This window comes from Brettanomyces nanus, chromosome 1 (genome assembly GCF_011074865.1).
Source record: "Brettanomyces nanus chromosome 1, complete sequence".
NCBI classification, from domain to species: Eukaryota; Fungi; Ascomycota; class Pichiomycetes; order Pichiales; family Pichiaceae; genus Brettanomyces; species Brettanomyces nanus.
Window position 1 is genome coordinate 1,490,063 of NC_052374.1, and position 23,772 is coordinate 1,513,834.

A 23,772-nucleotide genomic window follows, 5' to 3' on the forward strand; every position below is an offset into this window, starting at 1 on the left:
ATATATACAATAGCGCTTTTGTGCGTGGTGTCTACTACAGCCTTACCATCATCCCTTTTTGACCTCACATGTTCGCTGTCGTCGAGTCATCCAGGGGGCTACCCTGGAATGCTCCCCCCAGCGGCCCCACTCGTCGCTGTATCTTTTTTCCACCCCAATTAAAGTTCATCGTGGTTTAGACCATTTTTCCCTGCAGTATTTTTTCCTTGGACTGGGTCCCCGCGTGTCCTGTCAACCAATGCGGCGATCTCGTCATCATAGCTGGTCCATTCCGGAATCTGTCTTCTGGCTCTGTCGAGTTTGGGCTCTTTTGTTAATGGATTGTTGCATAGGTCGATGGTTCTAGCATCTTTGAGACTCTCATCGCTACACCAAGTTTCACACCAGAGCCAGTTTTGCGGCAATGAATGGATCTTGAGAACGTCCTGCAAATTGTTAGGCAAGTCCTGGTCCAAGTTACTCAACGATTCCGGGTCACTGGAAAGATGTTGATAATGGTGCCTTAAAATATCTCCCGCCGCTATACTTCTAAATTTGGTTAGATCCACAACGTATAGGGCACTAATATGATACTTGTACTTATCTCCTAAAAGTTCTTTCCAATATCCTTTCTTCCAGAAACGGAATCCCTCCATTTCTTTTCTTGAATCGCACATTGGCGTAAATCCGTAAGGCGCACCTTCCAAATCTAAATCCATCAATTCTTTCAAATCAGTTCTCACTATTTGATCGGCATCAACAAAAATGACCTTGTCAAGTTCCTGAGGAAACAATACATCCAAAAATAGAATTTTGTAGCCCCATATGACCCTTTGTTTCTCTCTTTGGTGCATGAGCCATGCAGGCCACTTAAAGGTCACTAGCTCGTAATTGAAGCCATAGTGCTCAGCCAATATAGGGAGATCTACCTTTAGTTGAGGAGACATGTAATTCTCGATAAGCCAAAACTTCACAGTATGCTTTGTATGCGCCATTACAGAAGCTGTCATAATGCCAAGGAATCGCTCGTATAAATGACCACTGGCGACCGTGAAGATATTGATTTCTGCACTGTCCCTCTTGAGTGCAGGCAGTTTCATCTTTTCTTGAAATCTGCTGAGCAAGGATTTTGGCTGCTCCTTGTTCTCTTGGCCAACTTTCACCAAAAACTCCTCCTCCTTTCCTGGCTTCTTATTGAATAACGGAAAAACTATTAATCCTTTCAAGTCAAGAATATAAAGAGGATAAGAACTGACTCCCTTTTCATACAAGAGTCCAGTCTTCTCGCTCATCAATTCTGGTACTTCTTCTTCAACTTCTATCAAGGAATAGATACTCGAGCCTTTCGATTCCGGCTTAATACGCAAGGCCCATCTACCTGGATTGGCCTTCAATTGCATGTAGCCAAAGTTTGCCATAATATTTGTATCAGAGTATACTTTTTTCTGTTCGTCTAAAAGCTCAACAGGTAGTCCAAGGGGTCTCATTCCAGTTGTGGTCAAATCTCTAGCATATCCTTCGATAAGAATATTTTTGAGTTCATATGTGGCTTTAACAGGACCAGTAAGATCCAATTTCAGGTTATCTAAATCTGAATCAGCCTCTTTTATGGTAACAATCCATGATTGGGGATCATCTACGTTCACCGTAAATAAGTTCCTTTGCGGAACGTTATCGAAAGATATTTTCAGGTCTGCAACATTCACATTTCCTCTCTCATCAAATGAAGCTTTATTGAGGAACATTCCCCTGTATAATCGTTTCACATTCAGGGACTTCATATTGACAGAAGGTAGTAAGTGGATTTTTATATCCGCGTAATTCATTCTCTTGAAGAGAGAGAGCATAGAAAGATACTTTTGAGCACTTTCACTAATCGGATCAATCACCAATGAAATATACATCAAGGTGTCCGATCTTGCAGGGATATGGATAGCAAGTGAGTCATCTAAAACATTAGTGTTATATCTTGGAAGACCCTCATAAACAAATTCCTGGCTGTTCCTAAAATGCGTATCAGATATCAACCAGGAACTGTATTCAAACCAGTCAAAATTATCGTGAAACATGGTTTTACCAATAGCTTGAGCAGCCTTCTGCTTTCGAAGAATTTTCCAAAGCAAATTCAAACGGAATCTAGACTCAAAATGGCAAACAACGTTAATTTCTTGGGCAGACACTACACGATGCGAGCTAAGATCTATAGCCCGTCCATTTAAGATCATGATAATGCTTGTATTATCCAAATTGTGAATTCCAAGCTTTTTGACAGCTTCGAAACCCGGACGCTCTGTGGCATCTTCGCTTGGTTCCACATTAGCATTCTTGACCTCTCTAATTGCAGAGCCAATGTCCTTGCTTAATGCCTTTACTCTATTAAACTCCTGTGTATTTTCAATGTCAATGACTTTCAACTTGATATTGTAAGTGCTCTGGACATATCTTAAAGCCTCCACTAACTGATGTCTGAAGTTTTCGCTTTTGAAACTTCCAATAAGAGTTATTGTCTTCAAGTTAGACGTCTTGTAGCATGGCTTCTTGGTACATTTATGTTTGATAATGGACATGAATATATCGGTAGAATTGTCAAAATCAATCATGTCTCGAAGTGATGGTGTGGGAATAAATGACATATCAGTGGAATGCACATCATCTGGGATAAGCTGAGGTAGTCTCGTCTTTAACGAATCCAGATAAAGATATTGTTTGAAGGACATTTTTGATGGAATCTTGCCCTTTTCAAAGCTGTTAAAAAGGAAGTAAACGTCAAAGCCCAATTGACGAACAGCAAGCTGTATGTTTTCGTTAAAAGGGAATATCACACCATCAACAATCAATGTCGGTTTATTGCCCAACTGAAAGTTATCTATCATTGAATCAATACTCATGCGCAATCTTTGAATAAGATCGTCGTCGATTTCTGGCACATTGAATTTAGAAAACGTATCCTGGGATAACTCCTCATGTTCCATATAATGGTTCAACTTATGGAGATACCTCAAAGCAGAATTTGAGCCCTCCACCAGATTTATGCTTAATAATTGATCAGCAGCAAGAGCACCTAATTTACTTGTATAGAGTGGAATTATTCCCACCCTTTCCGGAACTTTATTTTTTAACACCTGGTTGATTATCGACAAACAATAGTATAATTTGACAGGATCAGTCAAATCAAACACGAAGAGAGTGTCATAGATGTTTTCCCTGGCAGAGGGAATCTCACCCATACCTGGTTCTTTGGAGTAAGCTTCAGGTGCAGGCTGTAGATCGCTGTATTGAGCATCTTTTTCGATGTCGTTGAAATAAATGACATTCTTGGAGTAGTCGCTGAGATCATATCGCCTATACGGCATTTTTGCAAAATTGTGCTGATAAGAAGCAAAAGTAGAAAGAATACCATTGGCAGTAGAGGCATTGAAACCAATTTCGTCTAAAAGTCTTGAATATTTAAGCTCTCTTTCAAACACTTTCATCACCTCAAACATGTCAGCTTTCAGATCGGAAACCACTGCATTGTTGATAAAGAGGCCGCTGGGAATATTGATCTGAGAATCTTGAAGTGATTTAAGTGCAAGTATTTTCAAGTCAGATTCGTTGTAATTCAATCCTGCAACGCTTGCAGCAAATTTAGGAAAGTCTTGAACCATATCAGTTAACACATCAAGTTGCTCGTCAAGAGGATGATCAAGAACAAGCTTTGTAAGCTTCACTCCAAGTAACTTAATATCTTCATCCTTCAAATTTGGCACTTGTAAAACGTTCTCACTTTGCAATTGTTCATCATTCGATATATTTTCATTCACCACCGAACCGTCGAATTTCATCTTCTGCTGCTGCTCTTCGGTGAATCCCCGATCATCGATGACCACATAATCAGTTCGTTTCAAGGTCATGTCTATACCATAACCTCCTAATAGTTCATAATTTTGAACAGTTTCGTCCGGGATGTATCTCCAAACAAAACTGAGTCTGCCTGAGAGCATTGATTGATATAAGAAGGAGAACATCTTTCTAAATTCGCCGGATCTGAAGTCGCCGTAAAGAGCAAATTTGTTGTCCGAGCGGCCAAGTAGATGATCTGTAGGTAATAATTGTAAGCCGTTGCCGGTATTGTCTACCGTTTTGAGAGCAAATACGTCAGTGGGATGGCAGTAAACATCTTCACCTTGGACTATAAAAGCAGATTCTCCCGGACAGTAGTTCTTTGGCTTGATGAAGTTTCTAAAATACTGATAATTGGCTTCTATTTTAGGAGAGTCAATCCTATTGGCCAAATTGATATTGACTAGATTTTCAGTAATCGGTGAATCTATCAAGCTCATGGCATATTTGTAATACTGTTGATCCGAGAGGGGCATGGAGCCATTATCGAAGTCGACATCATAAACCACTCCTTCATCATCATCTTCAGACTCCTCAATAACTTCTAATTGTAGCAACTTCTCAACCAATGGCCGGTAAAGTGAATGATCATATTGACATACTGATTCAAGCACATTAAGTTTGAATGGTGTAGTTTTCCAGCTTCCAACTAATGAAAGATCCACTGTGCTATTGGAACTACCCAGTACCACTTCAAGTAGTAATAGTATATATAAGCAAGCAAAAACCATAGAGGGAGTTACGGTGCTTACACAGATTTAACCAGTTCTGCCTTCGAGATCTAATAGCGAGACTAAACAACATCTCTTCTTATACCTCATCGTTAATGAGGACGACTTCCCGCGCGGGGGATGAAAAATTTAAACATCGTTTATCGATCTGGTTTGCACACCCCCACACAATCATTGGATACTTGACCTTCTCCAATCACAGTGGACGGTTTCATGTTTGCGTGTAGGTCGTCTGTGATACGATCCTTCTCAAGAGAGAATATCAAAGTACATGGTACCATAATTGGTGCTTTTGTTGTGGTACCCTATTTTGTTAGGCTGGCTAGTGACTTGGTGTCACCTAAAAAAACTAAAGCTGAAACTAATTCAAACAGTAATTCATTGCAGGCCGGAAAATCACCTTCAATCCAGGAACTGTACGAGATCAGTGAGCCTTTACGAGACAACAATGTTCATATTGATGTTCGTAATCAACGACCGGCGGATAGTCTTAAAAAGAACCGTCAATATCAAATAGAGAAGGTGGAGCAGAATATAAGACATTTGGCTACGCCTAGGCAGATGAAGGCATATCTGGACAGCCACGTGATTGGTCAGGATAATTGCAAGAAAGTTATGGCGGTTGCCATCTATAATCATTATTTGAGAGTCAACGATAACTTGATTCGTAGGATTCGAGAGGGAAAGTTGCATTCCAAAAGTGTCAAGAGTTCTGGTAATATATTAGATATGGATAATATTCCTGGCGCCAGAGAAAAGGAACAGATGGCACTCGAGTTTTCACAAGGTTCAAGTGCTGTGGAGTCTCCTGAGTTAGAAAAGTCGAACCTTATGCTTATTGGTCCAAGTGGCTCTGGAAAGACTCTTATGGCTAAAACAATGGCTCGTGTGCTCAATGTTCCTATAGTAATACAGGACTGTACAGCTTTAACTCAGGCGGGCTACATTGGTGAAGATATTGCCGATTGTATTCAGAAATTATTTGTGCAAGCTGATTATGACGTCGATCAGTGTGAGAGGGGTATCATAGTTCTTGATGAGGTGGACAAGTTGGCCAAACGGTCGGTTATGAGTGGCTCCAAGGATATTTCAGGCGAAGGAGTTCAGCAATCATTATTGAAATTGATTGAAGGTGGTCAGATTTCCGTTCAGCCTAAGCAAGAGAATAGTGTTGCCAGAAATTCCAAGTCTTCAGCCGCCGAACAGAACGTTATCATTGATAGTTCAAACATTTTGTTTATTGCGATGGGAGCATTTATTGGCTTGGATGATATAATATTTGAAAGGCTGGTCGCAGATGTTGACGAAAATATTACAGATACATACGGGTCAAGCTTACAAAGGGTGAGTCCTGAAGATCTTGTTAAGTTTGGTATGATACCTGAATTCATTGGACGGCTCCCTGTGATTGCTACATTGAAAGAATTAACTGCAGAAGACCTCGAACGTGTACTTGTGAGACCCAAAAACTCCATTATAAAGCAGTACGAATACACTTTTTCACGGTTGGGTATCAAGTTGGCTGTCACTGGGCCGGCTTTGCAGTGTGTGGCGCACCTCTCACTTGAAAATGGTACTGGTGCAAGAGGCCTTCATAGTATATTAAGCAAACTCTTGCTTTCTGCAAATTATGAATGTCCTGGTAGCAATATCTCATATGTTCTTATCGATCGAGAGACTATCGAGAAGTTTATGGCTTCTTTGAAGACTGGAGGTAAGTCATTTGATGAGTTTAAACCAAAATATTACAATTCACAGAATCATGATCAGTTCTTGGAAACGATTAGGGGAGAGGATCCACTTCTGGAGTCCCGGCTTCGTAATGATCTCATGTAAATACCAAATGAGTATATACTCTTCCTTGTACATCTGTGCACCATATAATTGTGGCTAATTTATTCGGGTTTTTTATTTTCCCTTTTTTGAAGTCATTTGGATGGGTTTCGCCATCGATCTAACTCTGACAATCTTTCCATAATATCTTGGTCCAAATATGTTTAGAGCTGGAATTCGGTCCTTTCTAGGGCATTCGGTTAAAAGAAGTACAGCTATTTCCAACACAAGAGTATTTGTCCGATTCCAATCGAGTTCTTCAAACTCTTCACAGCCTGCTAGTGCTACATTGGCTAAAAAGAAACTGGCTTTATTGGAACAACAGCGCCAGAGTAAAGATGTTCAAGAGAACTTGCTGCAAGACTCTGAGGATCATAAAGAAACGGAATCCCAAAATGCTGAGCATCAACAACAACAACAGCAGCATCAACAAAAAATGCAACAGCACGAGTATCTGATGTTACCCCAGCTTCAGCAAAGAAAGATAAGAAAGGGATTCAGCTCTGTTATCAAAGTTCCAAGTACAATATCAATCAAACCAAAGGATCTACTTCTGGACAATCTATTTCAAGGTTACAGACCTCTAACGCTTCCGTTGGTACCACCACCGTTGTCCAAGAGACCTACTGTGGTGTATTTTGAATTTGATGATAATTTGGACCTTTTAGAAAACGGGCTTAACGAGATAGCCAGCGGTTCCAGCGGTTCCAACAATAATAATGGAAATTTGCGGGATCCTGAAGACATTTTGAAGGATAAAAATTTAACGAGATATCAATATTCAAATTACAGTTTCAACAAGGACGAATATTCAGGGCCAGATGATCTGTTTGGGATCAACAAATCATTTAGTGATCACGTAAGCAAAGCTTCACAAGATAAGTTGGCCAAGCGCTTTAACGATTCCTACAAGATGAGTAAGAGAATAGCTGGACGTCGCCGTATGCAATATGTGCATAAAAAGCATAAAGTAAGGAAGTGATTAGAGACCGTAGTTTGATACCGCATGTAATAGCTTTTAAATAGTATTATAATTTTGCCATGATGATACTGTAATCAAGGTTGCTCTGGCTATCTGACTATTGAAGCGTTTGTATTCACTTCGCTAAGCCGACTTTTCGCAGATTTCAGATTTGGCAACTGTACTGACTTATTGCTGATTGTCATCAAGATTGCTGCTTTTATTTGTGTTTGATCTTTCTTTCACACGAGGATATTGATCAATGTTTAGTGGTCTATTTATTTTGGGTTTAATCCCTGCAGCACACTGCTGGTCTCCAACAGACTCCTATGCTCCCGGAATAGTAGATTGTCCGTCATATTTAAGCAATAAGTCTTACAACACTGACGACCATATTGGGTTTGTGCGTGCGGCCTCAGGTCTCTCCCAGTCTGAAAGCCAATGGATTTCCAGTAGAGATGAGTTGACCAATAAAAACCTACGTGAGTTCTTGGATCTTGCAGACATGGAAGATTTCAATTCTGACGACTTCATGGATGATCTCAGTACGGCTGCTCAATCAAACAGTACTGTGCGTGCTACGCCTCGTATTGCATTGTCCTTTAGTGGTGGTGGTTACAGAGCAATGCTCTGTGCTGCTGGTCAGATTTCTGGCTTGGATTCGAGAACCAATGGTTCTAGCGAATATGGGGTTCCCATCCTCTCTTCTGCTTCATACATCGCCGGCCTATCTGGTGGCTCATGGTTTGTGTCTACACTTGCATACAACAATTGGACTTCTGTTCAGGATATAATTGACCAGATAGATGACAGTGATGCAATCTGGAACCTAAAGCATAATATTATTAATCCCGGTGGCATCAACATCTTGAAGACGGGAAGCTACTGGAAGACTATTGGTGATGATCTCGACGCGAAAAAGGATGCCGGTTTCAATATTAGTCTAACTGATCCTTGGGGAAGAGGATTGTCGTATCAGTTTTTTACCGGCTTGGAAGATCGTGGTGCTGCCATGACTTTCTCATCACTTCGAAACTTCCCTGTTTTCAAAAATCATTCTATGCCATTCCCGTTGGTAATAGCCGACGGTAGGAGACCTGATTCTTATGTCATCGATATGAATTCAACCGTTTTTGAATTCAATCCGTTTGAAATGGGTTCTTGGGATCCTTCCCTCTACTCCTTTGCTGATTTATACTACGTAGGAACAGATATCAAAAAAGGAAAACCCGTCAATGATACGTGCTATGCTGGTCTTGACAATACTGGTTTTGTTTTTGGAACCTCCTCTACCTTGTTCAATCAATTTATTCTTCAATTGAATACCACAGGCATATCGGGTGCTGTTTATTCCCTTATCAATGACTTTTTGGAAAATATTAGCGATGAACAAGATGACATTGCCGAGTGGAGGCCTAATCCCTTCCTAAAATCTCCTTGGGGAAGTAGTGACAGTTTAAAAAATAATGGCTCTTTATATTTGGTGGATGGTGGTGAAGATCTTCAAAACATTCCACTTTATCCCCTTATTCAACCGGAAAGAAATATTGACGTTGTGTTCGCTTATGACAATTCCTATGACACTGATCAACTCTGGCCAAACGGTACTTCTATGATACAGACTTATCAGCGTCAATTTGGTGATCAAGGTAACGGAACCGCCTTTCCTTACGTTCCAGATTCGGAAACTTTCTTAAAATTGAATCTTACTGCCAGACCGACTTTCTTCGGATGCTACGTCGATAACCTCACATCTTTGATGGATGACATCGGTGCCAGTTCTGTTCCTCCGTTAATTGTTTACACGGCAAATCGTCCATTTTCCTTCAATTCAAACACTTCAACCTATAAGATGTCGTATGAAACTGATGAAGTTCTTTCGATGATACAGAATGGGTTTGAAGTTTCCACTAGGAAAAACTTGACTGTGGATGATGAATGGAGAGCTTGTGTTGGTTGTGCTATCTTGCAAAGGTCTAGAGAGGTTATGGGTACTGCATTGGGTGACCAGTGTAAAAGGTGTTTTGATAGATACTGCTGGGATGGCTCCATTGCTGGCAGTAATGTCACTACTCCTAATGCATTCACTGATGATGGTATGTATTACGCCAGTAACTCCACCAATGGCAGTAGCAGCAATTCTGTCTCTTCTTCTGGATTTGCAACTGCAGAGGGCAACCATCGCTCCTCCTCTTCTAGGGGTGCTGCTGCCATAAATGCCCTACCATCTGCTGATTTGCTTGGCAGTATGTTTACTGCTATCTTAACTGGTTTACTATTTGTTTTATGATCATATCTTTTCCAATTTCTTTGATTAAAATGTATCTGTGCCGTCTCTCTATTACCAGGACTGAGTTTGCTTTCCGGATAGATAAAAAGGCCAACAAAAACTGGTTTACATTAGTGGTTAACGATCTATCTTCCATGAACTCTTCTGCTCCAAATTGTCACCAGTCGATCTGCTGAATGTTCCCTATATGAAGTTAAGCATCGCAAGACATGAATTATGTTTTCTTATTACAACCATGGATGGAACTATTAACTTACTTTTTACATTAATACCAATTATCTTGAAGTTTTATTTTGTAGTTCGGCTCCCGGTGGACATCTCTCACATCATTATGAACTAAGATACACAAGAAATTCTAAACCTTAGATGGAACACGTATTATTGATCTTTCTTTTTTTTCTTTTAGTATATATTCTATAATTCAGATTATCAACAGTAGCATAGGAATCCCTAGTGAGTGCAGTCTTCGCAATGCTCAGTTATATCCTCAACTTAAAGCAACATTTGTTATGTCATACATGCAAGGAATAAACAAAAAATAATATGCGGCTCGCACCAATTAGGAAACTAATGCGCACTCAATTACATATCCTTTTTGGGAAACTCTAAATATACATTAAAACCAGCCATCTCTAAAAAAAGCTGATTTACTGATCTGACGTAGTATGAATAGATCAAAAAAGAAGGGGGTTCAAAGGAACTTCTCTGCGAATAAAACACCTTTAACTTCTTCCAACAAGTGACAACATTTATCAATATATATCGAGGAATGAATGAATTCAATACGAGTGCTCTGAGTCAGTCGCAGATACAAGCGACCGGCAATCAACTAGTTATTATCGTTATCAAAGCCCAAGATTTACCCAACCGACGCAAACTGGATAAGCAGTCTCCATATGTGGTGGCCCGTATACAAGATCAAATTCAAAGAACCAGAGTGGTTCCGAGAGGTGGACAGACTCCACATTTCGACCAAGAGCTATGGTTCTCTTTGGATAACGTTGAATCCTCTACGATAAATCTTATGATTTACCACCAACAAAAGAAAGATTCCGAACTTGTCTGCCAAGCAGATATTGATTTTTCTACAGCCCTGAGGCGTCCCGTGAACGAGGGTTATGATGCCTGGTTTAATCTCTATTACAAGGGCAAACCTGCGGGAAGAATATATCTTGAAATGACGTATTATAATTCAACTGACTCGGTTCCCATTGGAGTAGGTAGTGGTAAAACTGCTGTTGTTCCGAATAATGACATAGGAAAGGCATTTTACACAAGTACTGCATCCAGATCTTCCGCAGGATCAGACTTTCCTCCTGGTAGTACAGCTAAAAATCTTCCTCTTATGACATCTTATAAACAGCAGCTTCCAACTTTGCCTGATTTAGAATCAATCGAGGATGAGGACAGCCCAAGTGATGTGAGTGAACCAACTTCTTTTGACTCAAGGAAGAAAGCAAGCGTTAGGTCTATTGGTGATAGCGCTGTTAATAAGGGCTGGTTTTCCAAAATTGTGGATAATGCTTACAGCATCAACAAGACTATACCATCATTATTTGGCGTAGCACAATCCACAGTCTCACAAGAAAATTCAAAGAAGTTGGATGATATCAAATTGAATCATGGCCATGGCAATAAGTTCCAGAGACAACTTTCCAGCCCCAAGTTAGTCAAAGATATACCTAGAAAGTTATTTGTGGACTCAAGTGATGAAGAAGAAGGTGATGAAAGCGAAATAAATGAAGAGAGAGGAAGGGTGGAAAAAAGAGAAAGAATGGAGCAAAGACGTTTTACTGGTCAAAAAGGTTCGGAGTTGTTTGCAACAGGACAAAGAGTAGAGTTTATAGGTTCTGCGAAGGGGAAGCCGAAACATAGACCTACAGCACCAGTAGGATATTTTGATGATAGCGACGATAGTGACGAAGAAGAACAGAAGTTCTCAAGCCTCAGACAAAGTTTCAAAAGCAAACCACTTCCAAAGATTCAGATCCACAAAAAGGAAGCACAACATCACCTTTCAGATATGCCACCACCTCCACCAAGGCATCTGATTCCTACAGATCTAGATTCTGTGCTTTCATCATCTTCAAATATACGTAAGAAATTTGTATCGAGAGATGATAAGCCACGTCAAGTGTCCGAAAGCTGTAAGCAAGATACTCTTTCTTACTCTCAAATTCGGAGAATGAAGCTTCTAGGACTAGTGGGAAATTAGGTATACACATACATACAGGTAATCAAAAAAGAAATATAGCTGAGTAGACTGAATAGGTACATGAGAGAATCACAGTTAGAAGGCGGCTTCTTCGTTTCCTGCATTATCATCGTCATCTCCACCTAGGTCGTCACCATCATCAAAATACCTCTCAGCATTATAGTCATCATCCTCATCATCTTCAAACTCCTCATCCTCATCTTCCTCGTTATTATCATCCGATTCAACTTCATTTCCATCCACTGTATTGAGCCTATCTTGAATCTGCTGTTTCTTCTTCTCGACAGCACTCATATTAATGAGTTTACCTATATCCTTCTTTTCTCCCTTTGAGTACCTAGTCAACTGTAAGGATCTGGCCTTTTTATCTTTTGATACCATTATACTATGCAACTCATTAGGAAAGAACTCCAATATAAAGGGATGATCTCTAATAGATCTTCCTGTCTTAATTTTCTTTCTAAACTTGTCAGAGTATCTTTTGAGTCCATCATTAACACCACCTTCAAGAATCACCGCTCCTTTCTTCTTATTCGTATGCTTCAAGCTGGATAAGGTTCCCGTAAAAAAAGAGCCATTCTTCATCAGCGCCGTAAAATGTGTAAATTGCTTGGCATTGTCATCTTCTATGGCAGTAGGTCTACCATTAATGGGTAAGGGATAGTCCAGCGTCTCACCAGCAGCGTTTTGGTCCACGTCCGTGTACTCTAAGCCAAACGGCAGCAGTGTACGTGGTGCTCTTCTTCGAAAACTCATAGATGAAGCTCTTCTTTAAAGAGAGAACTAATTAGATATATGCCTTGATTCAATTTTTTTTATGAAGTATTTTTTTTTTCTGAGGAAGCCTTAAATAAGTTGATCGGTTTCCATAGTTAAGAAAATAAAGAGAGTACAAAGATCACTCAATTAGAAGATCGGCAATATCATCGTCGTTATCAGCAGTAAAATCTCCTCCCTGGGTCTTCTCTGCAGCCTCTCTTATCCGCTCTTCTAGCAGCTTCTCCTGGGTCTTCATCTTTTTCCTCGTGGGCTTCCCCCAACCCCATGACATTTCACTAACAGATATGGGATCCGAAGGCAAATCCTCGGGCCTTTGAATTAGCTTTCGCGTCTTTATTGCCTTATCTTTCTCTAACTTCTCATCCAAACTCTTAGTCTTCATGTAAGCAACAAATCGTTGCCTGACAATTATATAACCTCCAATGATCACCACTAATTGAATGACCCTGCGGTAATCTAGATCAAGAGGATTGAAAACCATAGTACGGAAGGAAGTGATAGACAAGGGGATTATAAGCTTCCGTGGCTAGTCACTTTTTAAAGACAACCAAGAGCAGACACCAGCTAGTTCCGCCTCAAAACACCACTTCAAGTTTTTGCCGGATTTTCCGAATTTTCAATTTTCCCGTCTCGTTTGCCGGGCGCGAAGGACAAGCAATCAAACACTTTTCTCGACTCTCTCATAGTTCGTCTTCTTCCTCATCGCTATTAAAGTCCAACTTCTCTTGAGGGAAATCACCGGTCTCCACAACAATTGGCTTCACAAAAGATCCATAATTCAATTTACACGTGAAATATTTCACCCCCTTGATAGAACCATCATTCTTTCCGTAAGGTTCGTCAAGCTCAACTCCAACCCAGCTATTCTCGTTGTTGATCTCTGGAATCTTACCAACATATCTCACTGTTCCTAGCCTTTCGAATGAAGAATTATGCAGTTTGCAGCGATCACCTACTCTAATCGTTTTTGCTTTAACTTCATTCTCTTCTAGCAGCTCCTGTATTTTCCCCGTAAATGCTGGATCATAACGGCCTAGTTTCTTTTCCAACTTCCATTTCTTGACGGTATGTGCCATCTCATCGTATCTCTTTTCTTCCAACTTGAACAATCCTTCTTCGTCCTGGTCTTCAGGATTAAGCAACTCCTTCTGAAGTTGAATCATATCGGGGTCATTACTAGTACTTTCAATATGGATCCTTGTAAAAGGAGAAATGTGAAGATCTTCTAAAAGTGTGGTTTCTTCGTTCAATAAACTGTCTATCTGCTCTCTCTCATTGGAATCATTCGTCTCGTATATCCATATCTTCTGCGATTCTGGAGGAATCCCTGTAATATACTCCACCCTGTGCTTAAAATATTTCAATGTCCAATCGGGAGAAAGTCTTCTTTCGGAAGATGTCAAATCAGACGTCAGATGTATTGTAAAGTCCTCCATTATTCAAATGAAGAGATAAGAGTAAGTAAAGAAAACAACACGAAAAAGCCAATAGGAGGAACTCACTATAAATTACCGGGCGCGATATCGGGGGAACCAACTCCTCTTATTCCTACCCCGGTAGTTAGACGATGCTTTCTTTCGTTATACAAATATGCCTAAAATACCCACCAAATACAAGTTCAAAAAGAGGCCACCAAATGGATTCTCCAAAATAGAGCCCACGCTGGCCAAATTCAGTGCCAAAATGAAAGCAGCAGAGTCCAAGCCACTACCGTTAAATCGACCAAAGCATGAGAGTACGTGGGAAATATATAAATTAAACCATCAACGGTCAAGATACATCTTTGAGATCTATTACAAGAAGAAAATGATCAGCCGAGAGTTGTATGATTGGTTATTAACAAACAAATTTGGCGATAAAGAACTCATAGCGAAATGGAAGAAGAAAGGGTACGAAAATCTATGTTGTCTAAAGTGCATCCAGGCTAAGGAGACTAATCAGGGAACTACGTGTATCTGCCGAGTCCCCAGGGCCACGTTAAAAGAAACACAGAAGGATAAGGGAAAAGACACGAGATGCGTGAATTGTGGATGTAGAGGATGTGCAAGTTCTGATTGAATCTGTACTACTAATAATACGTATACTAAATGAGAGTTTGAAAATCCCATATCTTTCCTTAGTTTAATCAGTGAGACCAAAAAAGAAAACTCTGAAGAAAAGAAAAAAAAAGATCGAGACTGAAATTTTCTCTGAGGAAGAAGACCAAAGAGTGTGAGATAATATCGACACTTGTACATCCGTCATTATTATTAAGGATGAGCTCACAACAAACCACGAGCAGACCTGATTCTGGTCGTCAGCAAGGACTTAAAGGCAATACCAATGGGGGACATAGGAAAAAAGACAAGTTCGAGGGACCTAAGAGGGAGGCCATTCTTAAACTAGAGAACTATATCAACACGGAGATTATAGTGACGTTGTCGGGTGGAAGAGAAGTTGTGGGAAAGTTAACCGGCTATGACCAGTTAATGAATCTTGTTTTGGAAAATACCGTGGAAAGATTAAGAGATGTCAACGATAGATCCAAGCTTTCTGAGAACACTCGTAACTTAGGTAGAGTTATCATTAGAGGTCCTTTGCTATTGACCATTTCTCCAAGGGAGGGCTTTGATATGATTGCCAACCCATTTATTGATGAAGTTAGCGATCAGACTGTTATCTAAATCCATATACAGCTTCTTCTGTACATTTAATACTTGTCCTTTTATATGCAATTGAAATCATTAAATGAATTTTATAAATAATTATTCATCAATTGTGATGGGTCATTAGCAAAGGTGCTCTTCGCATCTTCTTCACTTGGATCTAATTTATAATTTTTATGCTCATGAAGATCTGTTTTATCTTCCTCATCAAAGAATATAGTCTTCTTTAAGGCTTCCACCTGTCCACTCACTCCTTCAGGGATCGTATTTAGCATTCCTGTAGGACCATCGTAAATAATCGAATTATTATCGTCCATCCAGCTCTCGTCTTCGTCATCCTCCTCCTCCTCCTCCTGATCAGTAGATGCAATTGGTTGCCGCTTAGGGTTAGGTTTAACTGGTATTTGTGTACTCTTATTGCTCTCAGCGATAGACTTAGCGTGCTCTTTATCCAGTATTTTTGACATCTTTTCTTCTATCCCCAGATCACCTTCATCACTATCAGAAGCCTCATCTTCAGGATTTAATGCAAAATCACCCCAGTCTTCTCCTTTATAGCATTTTTCCCCAAAATGACTCTCTACCATATGCTGTACAACGGGCCATCCGTATGCATTAGCAAAATTCCTTCTCACAATCATGTTATTATGAGCATCTGGTGGAATATTCACCAACACTTTCCTCCAGGTCAGTCCCTTATGCCATTTTCTTGCGATCTTCTCCTCCAGCATTCTCTGTCTACTCGTTGTATCCATCGAATTTATGAAGGAGTTCGATTTCGATATCTTAGGTTTCGGAATCATGCTTGGCCTATAGATTTTGTCATGCAAAATAACATTATTTCTCGTAGAAGGATCAAGAATGAAATCCGAATCCGGTCTAGGCGGTAACAAGACACGGCTCAAACCAGAAAGAATATTAGTCTTAGGAATGGGTGTTGCCGGAACTTTCTGCACGTCGCTGACATCTCCATCATCATCATCTATAGTGGTTTGAAATCTCTGATATCTTTTAACCTTCTTTGACATTCTTGTATTACCTGCAGTACTTGGAGTTGTACTCACCCAAGACTGAAGCTTTGCTTTAATCAAATCCAGCATTCCCTGACCATTTCCATCAGGACCTTCCGCAGCGACCTCAATTCCAGCAGAATCTGACAAACTATTACCTGTTGATTCAGCAATAACTTGATCCTGATCTTGATTCTCATCATCTTCCTCTCTTTCCACATTTGCAGGGATCTCACTCACATGCTCATCGGAGCTGGCCGCTTCTTCCAGATTTTCATAGTTTGGATTCAAAGAACCACTCAGTTTTAAAGTGCCGTACATTTGAGCAAGACCGTTCCAGTCCAAAAAAAGTAGAGCAGCGGTTCTTAATGGCACAATGCCATCGTGCAAAGTATTCGCATAAACAGTCCTTCTCTTGAATTTTCTCAATACCTTGCGTGTAGCCTTGGATGGTAATAAAAGAAGTAGCGGCTTACTGCTTTGCAATCCCAAATCCTGTCCTGTCTTTCCAACAACACCCATTGAAAGAAACAGTTTCACATATGCTGGATTTTCGTTTGATATTCCCAATAACGGGGAAGCCATAGCAACAAAATTCTCTGGATGGACCGTGTGGAAGAAATTAGGATAATTATGCTGGATGTATGCAATTGCGAAAGTTTGAACTAGACCTCCCAAAGAGTGCGCTATAAACGAGATTTTCATCACCTGTCCAATTTCAGGCACGACTGTCTTGACAATCCATTCAGCTAACCTTCGTCCAAGATATTTCACGCCTCTTTCCGTTTTACAAACGTTACCAGTGAATCCTCTAATCACTATATTTTCTCCAGTTCTCGCACACATTTGCTGGATACGCTGCTTCATGTAAAACATATCGGCGGTAGTGTTGGAATAGAGTCCATGTGTCAGAATCACCAAATGAACTGGATGTTCCTTGCATGGAATGAAAAGAGGAGGCTGATTCCAAAGATCCAAAGTGGTGAAATGCTGGACATCCAAATTCTGAGCAAAATTACCATAGAAATCCTTATAATATCGCTTATGAAGTTGTTCAGGCTTCCTGCAAATGAAGATTTCAAAGTTGATTTCGGATGATGTGTTGAAAACAATCTGGGATATCACGTTAACCACCCAAACGTGTTTGGATTGCATTGTATGGCAAGAAAGGCTGGCATGTATATTCTGACCAGGCATTACATTAGGATTATAATGGGGTTGGTCAGCCGTGATAAAGCAACGCTTGGTGTTATCAAAATCAGCCGGAGCTATATCACAGTAGAGCATATACGGCCCGGACAATATGTTCGGCGTGAGAAACACATTTTCTACATTTTTCACACCAATATAAAGCGATTGGCAGATTCCCTCTGGATCATCGGGAACGTATGTGATAATAAAACGATGAATATCTCCCACCTTCATCGAATAATGCGAGTGATAGATAAGACCCGGTGGCGGGTCAGTAATATCATTCATTGAGCAGCAGCCACAAATATTTAAGGATGCAGAACAACAATTAAACAAAAACAACGCAGAAGAGAGGACAACCTAAGATGGATGACTGATGGAGATATACCCACGATGCCAATTGAGGTGTACAACCCGTGTAAAGACAGCTGGATAGAGATCCCTCATAAAAACAAATTCAGATATGAATGACAGAATCGACCCGTCGATAGAGCATATAGAAACTTTTTCTGCCTAGAACCAACACATCATCGCATCGGAGAAATTCTCCGGCCACAAGGTTCCAGTTACCCATAGATACGAATGCTGAAAAGAAGAAGCTTTTGGCTTTTCCGCTCTATTGTAAAACCGCCCCGGTACAGGGCTAGAAAGATCTTTCCACTATTACTCATTGCACTGCCGCACTCAACTAAATTGCATTTTCTTGTACGATATTTCTTTGCTAAATCAGATTATGAGCAGGCTAAGTGCATCCAACAGAGGCAAAAAATAAAGTTTCAATCATCTATTGAGCGCCTGAAAATTGATGACTGGATCTGCAATTTCTGAATACTTTTTGTCTTTTTTGATTCTTGATTTTTCATTATATCAATTAGTCACCGGAAAAGCCCGTAGCAAAGTGAAAAATGGTACGCGAAAATTTTTTTTCAGTGCTTTTTTTTGCTCTCTCTCCGCATTTTTGAAACTTATTTTGATTTGTCCGTGCATGCCTCGTAGGAGTCATATGAGAAAAAGTGACCTTGTACATATAGCTTTGTTATTCTCGGAACGAAAATATTCGAAAGATCTACCAGAGCAATTTTATCCTTTTTCTTGAATTTCAACCTTTCATCTAGCATAACTGATAATTTTGGTAACATCAGAATGCTCTGTACCACCTTCCCTGTTTCCTCGAGAAGAGCGGCTATATCTATAACTAAAAAGTTACTACGATGCAATAATAGCTGCGCTTCCACTCATTATAAGATAAATTCTCTCTATGGTGTGCGTCATAAATCTTCTGCTGTTCATGTGAGACGAGAGCAGCCTTCTCCTGCTTTTAATATTATCAATGAAGAAGAAGACAATGATACTGAGGCTGCCGTCGAAGCTGCAGCCGCTACGGAACACGTCTGTGCCGATACCGATGGTCCTAGTGCCGCAGTCATGGCACATAAAAGAAAGTTGACTCCTCTTTTCCGAGAGGTTGAAATGGACGATTCAATGATTGGAATGACTGGTGGAGAAATCTTCCACGAAATGATGGTGAGACATAACGTTGATACTGTTTTTGGCTACCCAGGTGGTGCCATTCTCCCTGTTTATGATGCTATTTACAACTCTGATAAATTCAAGTTTGTCCTCCCTCGTAATGAACAAGGTGCTGGCCATATGGCTGAAGGATATGCCAAGGTGAGCGGCAAAACTGGCGTTGTTTTGGTCACTTCTGGGCCTGGCGCAACGAATACTGTCACTGCCATGACCGATGCTTTGGCTGATGGTGTTCCTCTTGTTGTGTTCACTGGTCAGGTTCCAACTACTGCCATTGGAACTGATGCCTTTCAAGAGGCTGATGTTGTTGGTATTTCACGTTCTTGTACCAAGTGGAACGTAATGGTGAGATCCGTTTCGGAGCTTCCGCGTAGGATAAATGAGGCATTTGAGATTGCTGCATCTGGAAGACCAGGACCAGTTCTTGTTGATTTGCCAAAGGATGTCACTAGTGCTGTTCTTAATCATGCAATTCCAACATCTTCCACTATTCCTAATAACGCGTTGGATACTATTACGCGTTCGGCGGTCACTCAATTCACGACTGAATGCATTGAACGTGCTGCTGATTTGCTCAACAAAGCTAAGAAGCCAGTCCTATACGTCGGTGCAGGTATTCTCAACAATCCGAAGGGTCCTCAGCGTCTACGTGAATTGGTTGACAAGGCACAGATTCCTGTTACTACTACGCTACAAGGTCTCGGTGCCTTTGATCAGAGGGATGAAAAATCACTAGATATGTTGGGTATGCACGGTTCTGGTACTGCAAATATGGCAATTCAGAACGCCGATTTGATCATCGCTATGGGTGCAAGATTCGATGACAGAGTCACTTGTAATGTTTCAAAGTTTGCCCCTGCTGCTAAGTTGGCTGCTGCTGAGGGACGTGGGGGTATAATTCATTTTGAAATCTCTCCAAAGAACATTAACAAGGTTGTTGAAGCTACCGAGGCTATCGAAGGTGATGTTACCAGGAACCTTGAATTGTTCAACCAGTTGGTGAAACCTGTTAAGTCTAGACCGGAATGGTTTGCCCAAATTAAAGAGTGGAAAAGAAAATTCCCCTATGCTTATGAACACGAGGATCCAGGCTCTCCGATAAAGCCTCAAACTTTAATTAAAGAAATTAATAAGCAGGCGATTGCAACTGGCCGTGAGACTATCATCACCACTGGTGTCGGTCAACACCAAATGTGGGCTGCGCAATACATTACTTGGACCAAGCCACGCACGTTTCTTACTTCTGGTGGTTTGGGTACGATGGGATTTGGTCTTCCAGCTGCTATAGGTGCTCAGGTTGCCAAACCAGATGCTTTAGTTATTGATATAGATGGAGATGCCTCTTTCAATATGACTCTTAATGAGTTGTCCTCTGCTGTTCAGGCGGGTACTCCAATTAAAATTATTATTCTCAACAACGAAGAACAAGGTATGGTGACTCAATGGCAGTCGTTGTTTTACAAACATAGATATTCACATACCCACCAGCAGAACCCTAACTTTGTGAAGTTGGCCGAGGCCATGGGACTAAAAGGTGCTAGAGTTTCCGAACAGAAGGATTTATCCCCTGCTATTGCTGAATGTCTTTCTTACAAAGATGGACCTTTCTTACTAGAAGTCATGGTGGAACATAAGACGCCGGTTCTTCCGATGGTTCCTGCCGGTAATGGGTTAGAACATTTCATGTCATACAATCCAAAATTTGAGAAGGAGCAAAAAGAGCTTAGACACAAGAGAACTCATGGTAAATATTAGGTATACAATAAGAAAGATCGATTTATCAACCGTAGAGTGCCTTCATGCTTTTGCTATTACAGCTCCATTATTATTCGTTTCATCATATCCTTTTACTTCTCCTTCTGATTGTTTCGTTTATTCATTTTCTTTTTTCTTTCTCCGATTCGATTATGCATATACAATTTCCTTAACTGCTAATATTCTCCATAAAACATCACTTCGGTTTCTTTCGGACCCCTCTAATTTGCTCCTTTTTTGAAGAATTTGCCAAAACTAATCTTGTTATCAGAGAAAGTCTTAGCTAGATTCTTCTCTAGATGGTGCCTGTCAATATTGAAATTAGGTCTTGAGGAGTTGAAGAAACTGCTGATATTGGATCCCACAGAGGGTGATATTGATGGTGTCTGTACTATTGTAGGACTTGTATATTTAGACCTTGACGACATTGAAGTCATTTTATCCACGTTCAACCTCTCTATGAAGCTGTTCGATTCATCAAGGTTATCGTCACTGGTCTCTTGGAAAGACCTTAACTGGGTTTTGAATAGGTCCATATACTTGAACTTATCTTTCTCAAAGGTGGCGTCATTTCGTAGCATTCCCTTAAGTTTTAGGGTTTTGACAAAATTGTTGAAATTTGAATCCTTGATATTTCCAAAATAGTTCACAATATAGCTATCAGTAGGCTTATGTGGTACCATCAACACCTTCATCAAAGCCACCACTTCAGAAATTTTGCTGCTAATAAACTTTCCAAAATTCGGTGACCCTTTGATTTTGGCCCCATAAGCGGCCTTAAGGGGTAGATTCAAGAAAAATCCCTTCAACGTTTGCAAATCCAAAATAAATTGCTCTGCCATCACTTCAGTGATCGGTTGCAACTTAACTATGTTAAGAGTCATATCATCAACTACCAGTTCAGCTAATTTATCAATGAAGTTTCTCGCATAGGAGCTTTTGTTGAGCTTATCAAATATCAACTCGCAATCCTCATTCAACGTACTCTTAATTGAAGTCATATGCCGGGATTCTCCAGTAACTTCTTTCATCATTCTCCAATTGTTATTGGCCATTTCTCTCCAAGCATACTGTAAATCTCCGTCAATCTTTGAGTAGATTGCGGTCATGCAATGCGTTACCATATCAAGAAATGACTCCTCTAGACTAGAAAAGTCAATTTCTTTCGATAGTTCTTTGGGTTCCAATAACGAGCACAATTTCACAGATAGCTGACTGGTCGTAGTTGAGCAGTAATCTGCAGTATTTAAAACAAGACATACTATGTCTATGACCTCCGCCTGCTCTTGAGCATTGGCTGACAGCAATTTATTGCCGTCAGGAATCAGTATCTGAAGAATTCGACGCTGATATTCCATCAAATATTTGGAGAAGAGTTTGGAGAGACGAATTAACGGCCGGCCGTGAGTAAGCTTTGCAAGCTGGCCTAACATCTGCCTGTAGTTTCTAAATAGATCAGCAGCTGACTCCAAAACATTGATACCTTCATCAGTAACAACTTCAGATTTCTCTTCAGAATTGCTGTTTTTTCTGTGGCCAACATCACTGCCATTATCACCTCCTTCGGCAACCCCAGATTTTCTATACATAGATGAGGGATTCAAGTAATCTAAAAATTTCCTTTCAATAATGCTACCCTGGTGGTCTATCCAAACATTAAGATATGGTTCAAAAACATCCGAAATGCTCCTATCAAAATTGAAAGTAGTACTATCTCCGAAATCGCTGTACATCTTAAATTTCTGGTTTAAATAGGATTCAAAATCCAATGTTTGAGCTAATGCAGTTAATAAGAGATTAGCATCAACATGAGGTCCATTGAGTCTAGTTTCTTTGGCAGTCACTTCTTTCAAGTCCTTTCTAGTAACCTCACAAAACCTGTTTGATAATGCAATAGGCATTTTCCAATCCTTTGGGAACATTTTGGAGTGAACCTGCTGGAAATTAGTTAATATTCGCTGAAAGAATATGTATCTTCTGTTTAAGTTCTCCAAGGAGCCTGCCTCTTCGGAGCTCCTGAAAATACCGGTAAGCTCTTTTAGTAGTACATTGACATACCAATTCGTTAATTTGTCCCTATAAGCCTTACCAAGAATGTCTAGAATATCACAAGCCTGCAAAATCGTTGGATTATTGAGGGTCTCGTTAAACTCAGCTTCAAAATCTTTGAAGATCTCATCTATAACTCTATTTCTCATCGAAACAATCTTCTTGTTGAGAGTATTGATTTCATCTATACTCTTATAAGTTTGAAAATGTTGCATGAGCTCCAATACTGCACTAAGCAACTGCTTAATTTGGTTGTAGTCCCTTATTGTAGTCTCGTTATTGATTAACTTCTCTAGAGCATCGTAAGCAGTAACAAGCATCTGTAGACGCTTCAAAATCGTCATGGATAACGTCAAATTCTTTTTGCAGCTATCCAATTTTTTGATATTTGCTGTCATGGAATTGATTGTTGCTCCTGTATTCTCGGCAAGCCTTTTTGTGGAATTAAATTCGAGTAACAACTCATCCAATTGCATTTGAAGCTTGTCCAATTCCATAGAAGGTTTCTCCACTTCGGACAATCTCTGATTATAATCACACTCCCTCTGTAAAATTTCACCTTCAATTTCCAACTTGTATCCGTTGGTATAGGCCATCAATGAGTCCAAATCGGCAAGGCTTTCCGAGCCATTAAATAGATCCATAATGTCATCCAAAGGATTATAGTCTAAAGACTCTATGTTGTTTCGATTGGGATCATTATCAGCATCCGCAGCATTCGATGCCTTAATGATTTCATCTCTCAGAGATTTTGCTGCAGGCATCATCAATCAAATGTAATGGCCGCTGAAACAGATACGCTATGAAGCAACACAACCACCTTGCTTCAATATAGTGAACAATATCGATTTGATCTTTTCGATTAGCAAACTGCTTATGTAAGAGGGCCCTTCTTTTCATTTTGTTTTAGGAAGGAAAATT

At 40.2% G+C, this 23,772-nt stretch overlaps 12 protein-coding genes across 12 annotated transcripts; 6 read left to right on the plus strand and 6 right to left on the minus strand.

Moving 5' to 3' along the window:
- Positions 1-158: 158 nt before the first annotated feature.
- On the minus strand, positions 159-4,682 carry FOA43_000692 (uncharacterized protein; the record flags this gene model as incomplete). The annotated part of the gene is made up of 2 exons (XM_038921019.1): positions 159-4,525; positions 4,664-4,682. 2 exons carry the CDS (start codon positions 4,680-4,682, stop codon positions 159-161), a joined length of 4,386 nt encoding a protein of 1,461 aa, XP_038776947.1.
- A 123-nt stretch (positions 4,683-4,805) lies between these two features.
- Positions 4,806-6,428, plus strand: FOA43_000693 (uncharacterized protein; the record flags this gene model as incomplete). Its single annotated transcript, XM_038921020.1, has 1 exon — positions 4,806-6,428. One exon carries the CDS (start codon positions 4,806-4,808, stop codon positions 6,426-6,428), a length of 1,623 nt encoding a protein of 540 aa, XP_038776948.1.
- A 157-nt stretch (positions 6,429-6,585) lies between these two features.
- Positions 6,586-7,407, plus strand: FOA43_000694 (uncharacterized protein; the record flags this gene model as incomplete). Its single annotated transcript, XM_038921021.1, has 1 exon — positions 6,586-7,407. The coding sequence occupies one exon, from the start codon at positions 6,586-6,588 to the stop codon at positions 7,405-7,407; it is 822 nt and encodes a 273-aa protein (XP_038776949.1).
- Positions 7,408-7,648: 241 nt separating this feature from the next.
- Positions 7,649-11,891, plus strand: FOA43_000695 (uncharacterized protein; the record flags this gene model as incomplete). The annotated part of the gene is made up of 2 exons (XM_038921022.1): positions 7,649-9,632; positions 10,528-11,891. The coding sequence occupies 2 exons, from the start codon at positions 7,649-7,651 to the stop codon at positions 11,889-11,891; spliced, it is 3,348 nt and encodes a 1,115-aa protein (XP_038776950.1).
- Positions 11,892-11,966: 75 nt separating this feature from the next.
- Positions 11,967-12,647, minus strand: FOA43_000696 (uncharacterized protein; the record flags this gene model as incomplete). The annotated part of the gene is made up of 1 exon (XM_038921023.1): positions 11,967-12,647. One exon carries the CDS (start codon positions 12,645-12,647, stop codon positions 11,967-11,969), a length of 681 nt encoding a protein of 226 aa, XP_038776951.1.
- A 142-nt stretch (positions 12,648-12,789) lies between these two features.
- FOA43_000697 (uncharacterized protein) lies at positions 12,790-13,152 on the minus strand (the record flags this gene model as incomplete). Its single annotated transcript, XM_038921024.1, has 1 exon — positions 12,790-13,152. The coding sequence occupies one exon, from the start codon at positions 13,150-13,152 to the stop codon at positions 12,790-12,792; it is 363 nt and encodes a 120-aa protein (XP_038776952.1).
- A 199-nt stretch (positions 13,153-13,351) lies between these two features.
- FOA43_000698 (uncharacterized protein) lies at positions 13,352-14,107 on the minus strand (the record flags this gene model as incomplete). Its single annotated transcript, XM_038921025.1, has 1 exon — positions 13,352-14,107. The coding sequence occupies one exon, from the start codon at positions 14,105-14,107 to the stop codon at positions 13,352-13,354; it is 756 nt and encodes a 251-aa protein (XP_038776953.1).
- A 154-nt stretch (positions 14,108-14,261) lies between these two features.
- Positions 14,262-14,729, plus strand: FOA43_000699 (uncharacterized protein; the record flags this gene model as incomplete). Its single annotated transcript, XM_038921026.1, has 1 exon — positions 14,262-14,729. One exon carries the CDS (start codon positions 14,262-14,264, stop codon positions 14,727-14,729), a length of 468 nt encoding a protein of 155 aa, XP_038776954.1.
- Positions 14,730-14,926: 197 nt separating this feature from the next.
- FOA43_000700 (uncharacterized protein) lies at positions 14,927-15,334 on the plus strand (the record flags this gene model as incomplete). The annotated part of the gene is made up of 1 exon (XM_038921027.1): positions 14,927-15,334. One exon carries the CDS (start codon positions 14,927-14,929, stop codon positions 15,332-15,334), a length of 408 nt encoding a protein of 135 aa, XP_038776955.1.
- Positions 15,335-15,405: 71 nt separating this feature from the next.
- FOA43_000701 (uncharacterized protein) lies at positions 15,406-17,751 on the minus strand (the record flags this gene model as incomplete). Its single annotated transcript, XM_038921028.1, has 1 exon — positions 15,406-17,751. One exon carries the CDS (start codon positions 17,749-17,751, stop codon positions 15,406-15,408), a length of 2,346 nt encoding a protein of 781 aa, XP_038776956.1.
- A 909-nt stretch (positions 17,752-18,660) lies between these two features.
- On the plus strand, positions 18,661-20,802 carry ILV2 (Acetolactate synthase, mitochondrial; the record flags this gene model as incomplete). The annotated part of the gene is made up of 1 exon (XM_038921029.1): positions 18,661-20,802. One exon carries the CDS (start codon positions 18,661-18,663, stop codon positions 20,800-20,802), a length of 2,142 nt encoding a protein of 713 aa, XP_038776957.1.
- Positions 20,803-21,023: 221 nt separating this feature from the next.
- FOA43_000703 (uncharacterized protein) lies at positions 21,024-23,615 on the minus strand (the record flags this gene model as incomplete). Its single annotated transcript, XM_038921030.1, has 1 exon — positions 21,024-23,615. One exon carries the CDS (start codon positions 23,613-23,615, stop codon positions 21,024-21,026), a length of 2,592 nt encoding a protein of 863 aa, XP_038776958.1.
- Between the last annotated feature and the right edge of the window lie 157 nt (positions 23,616-23,772).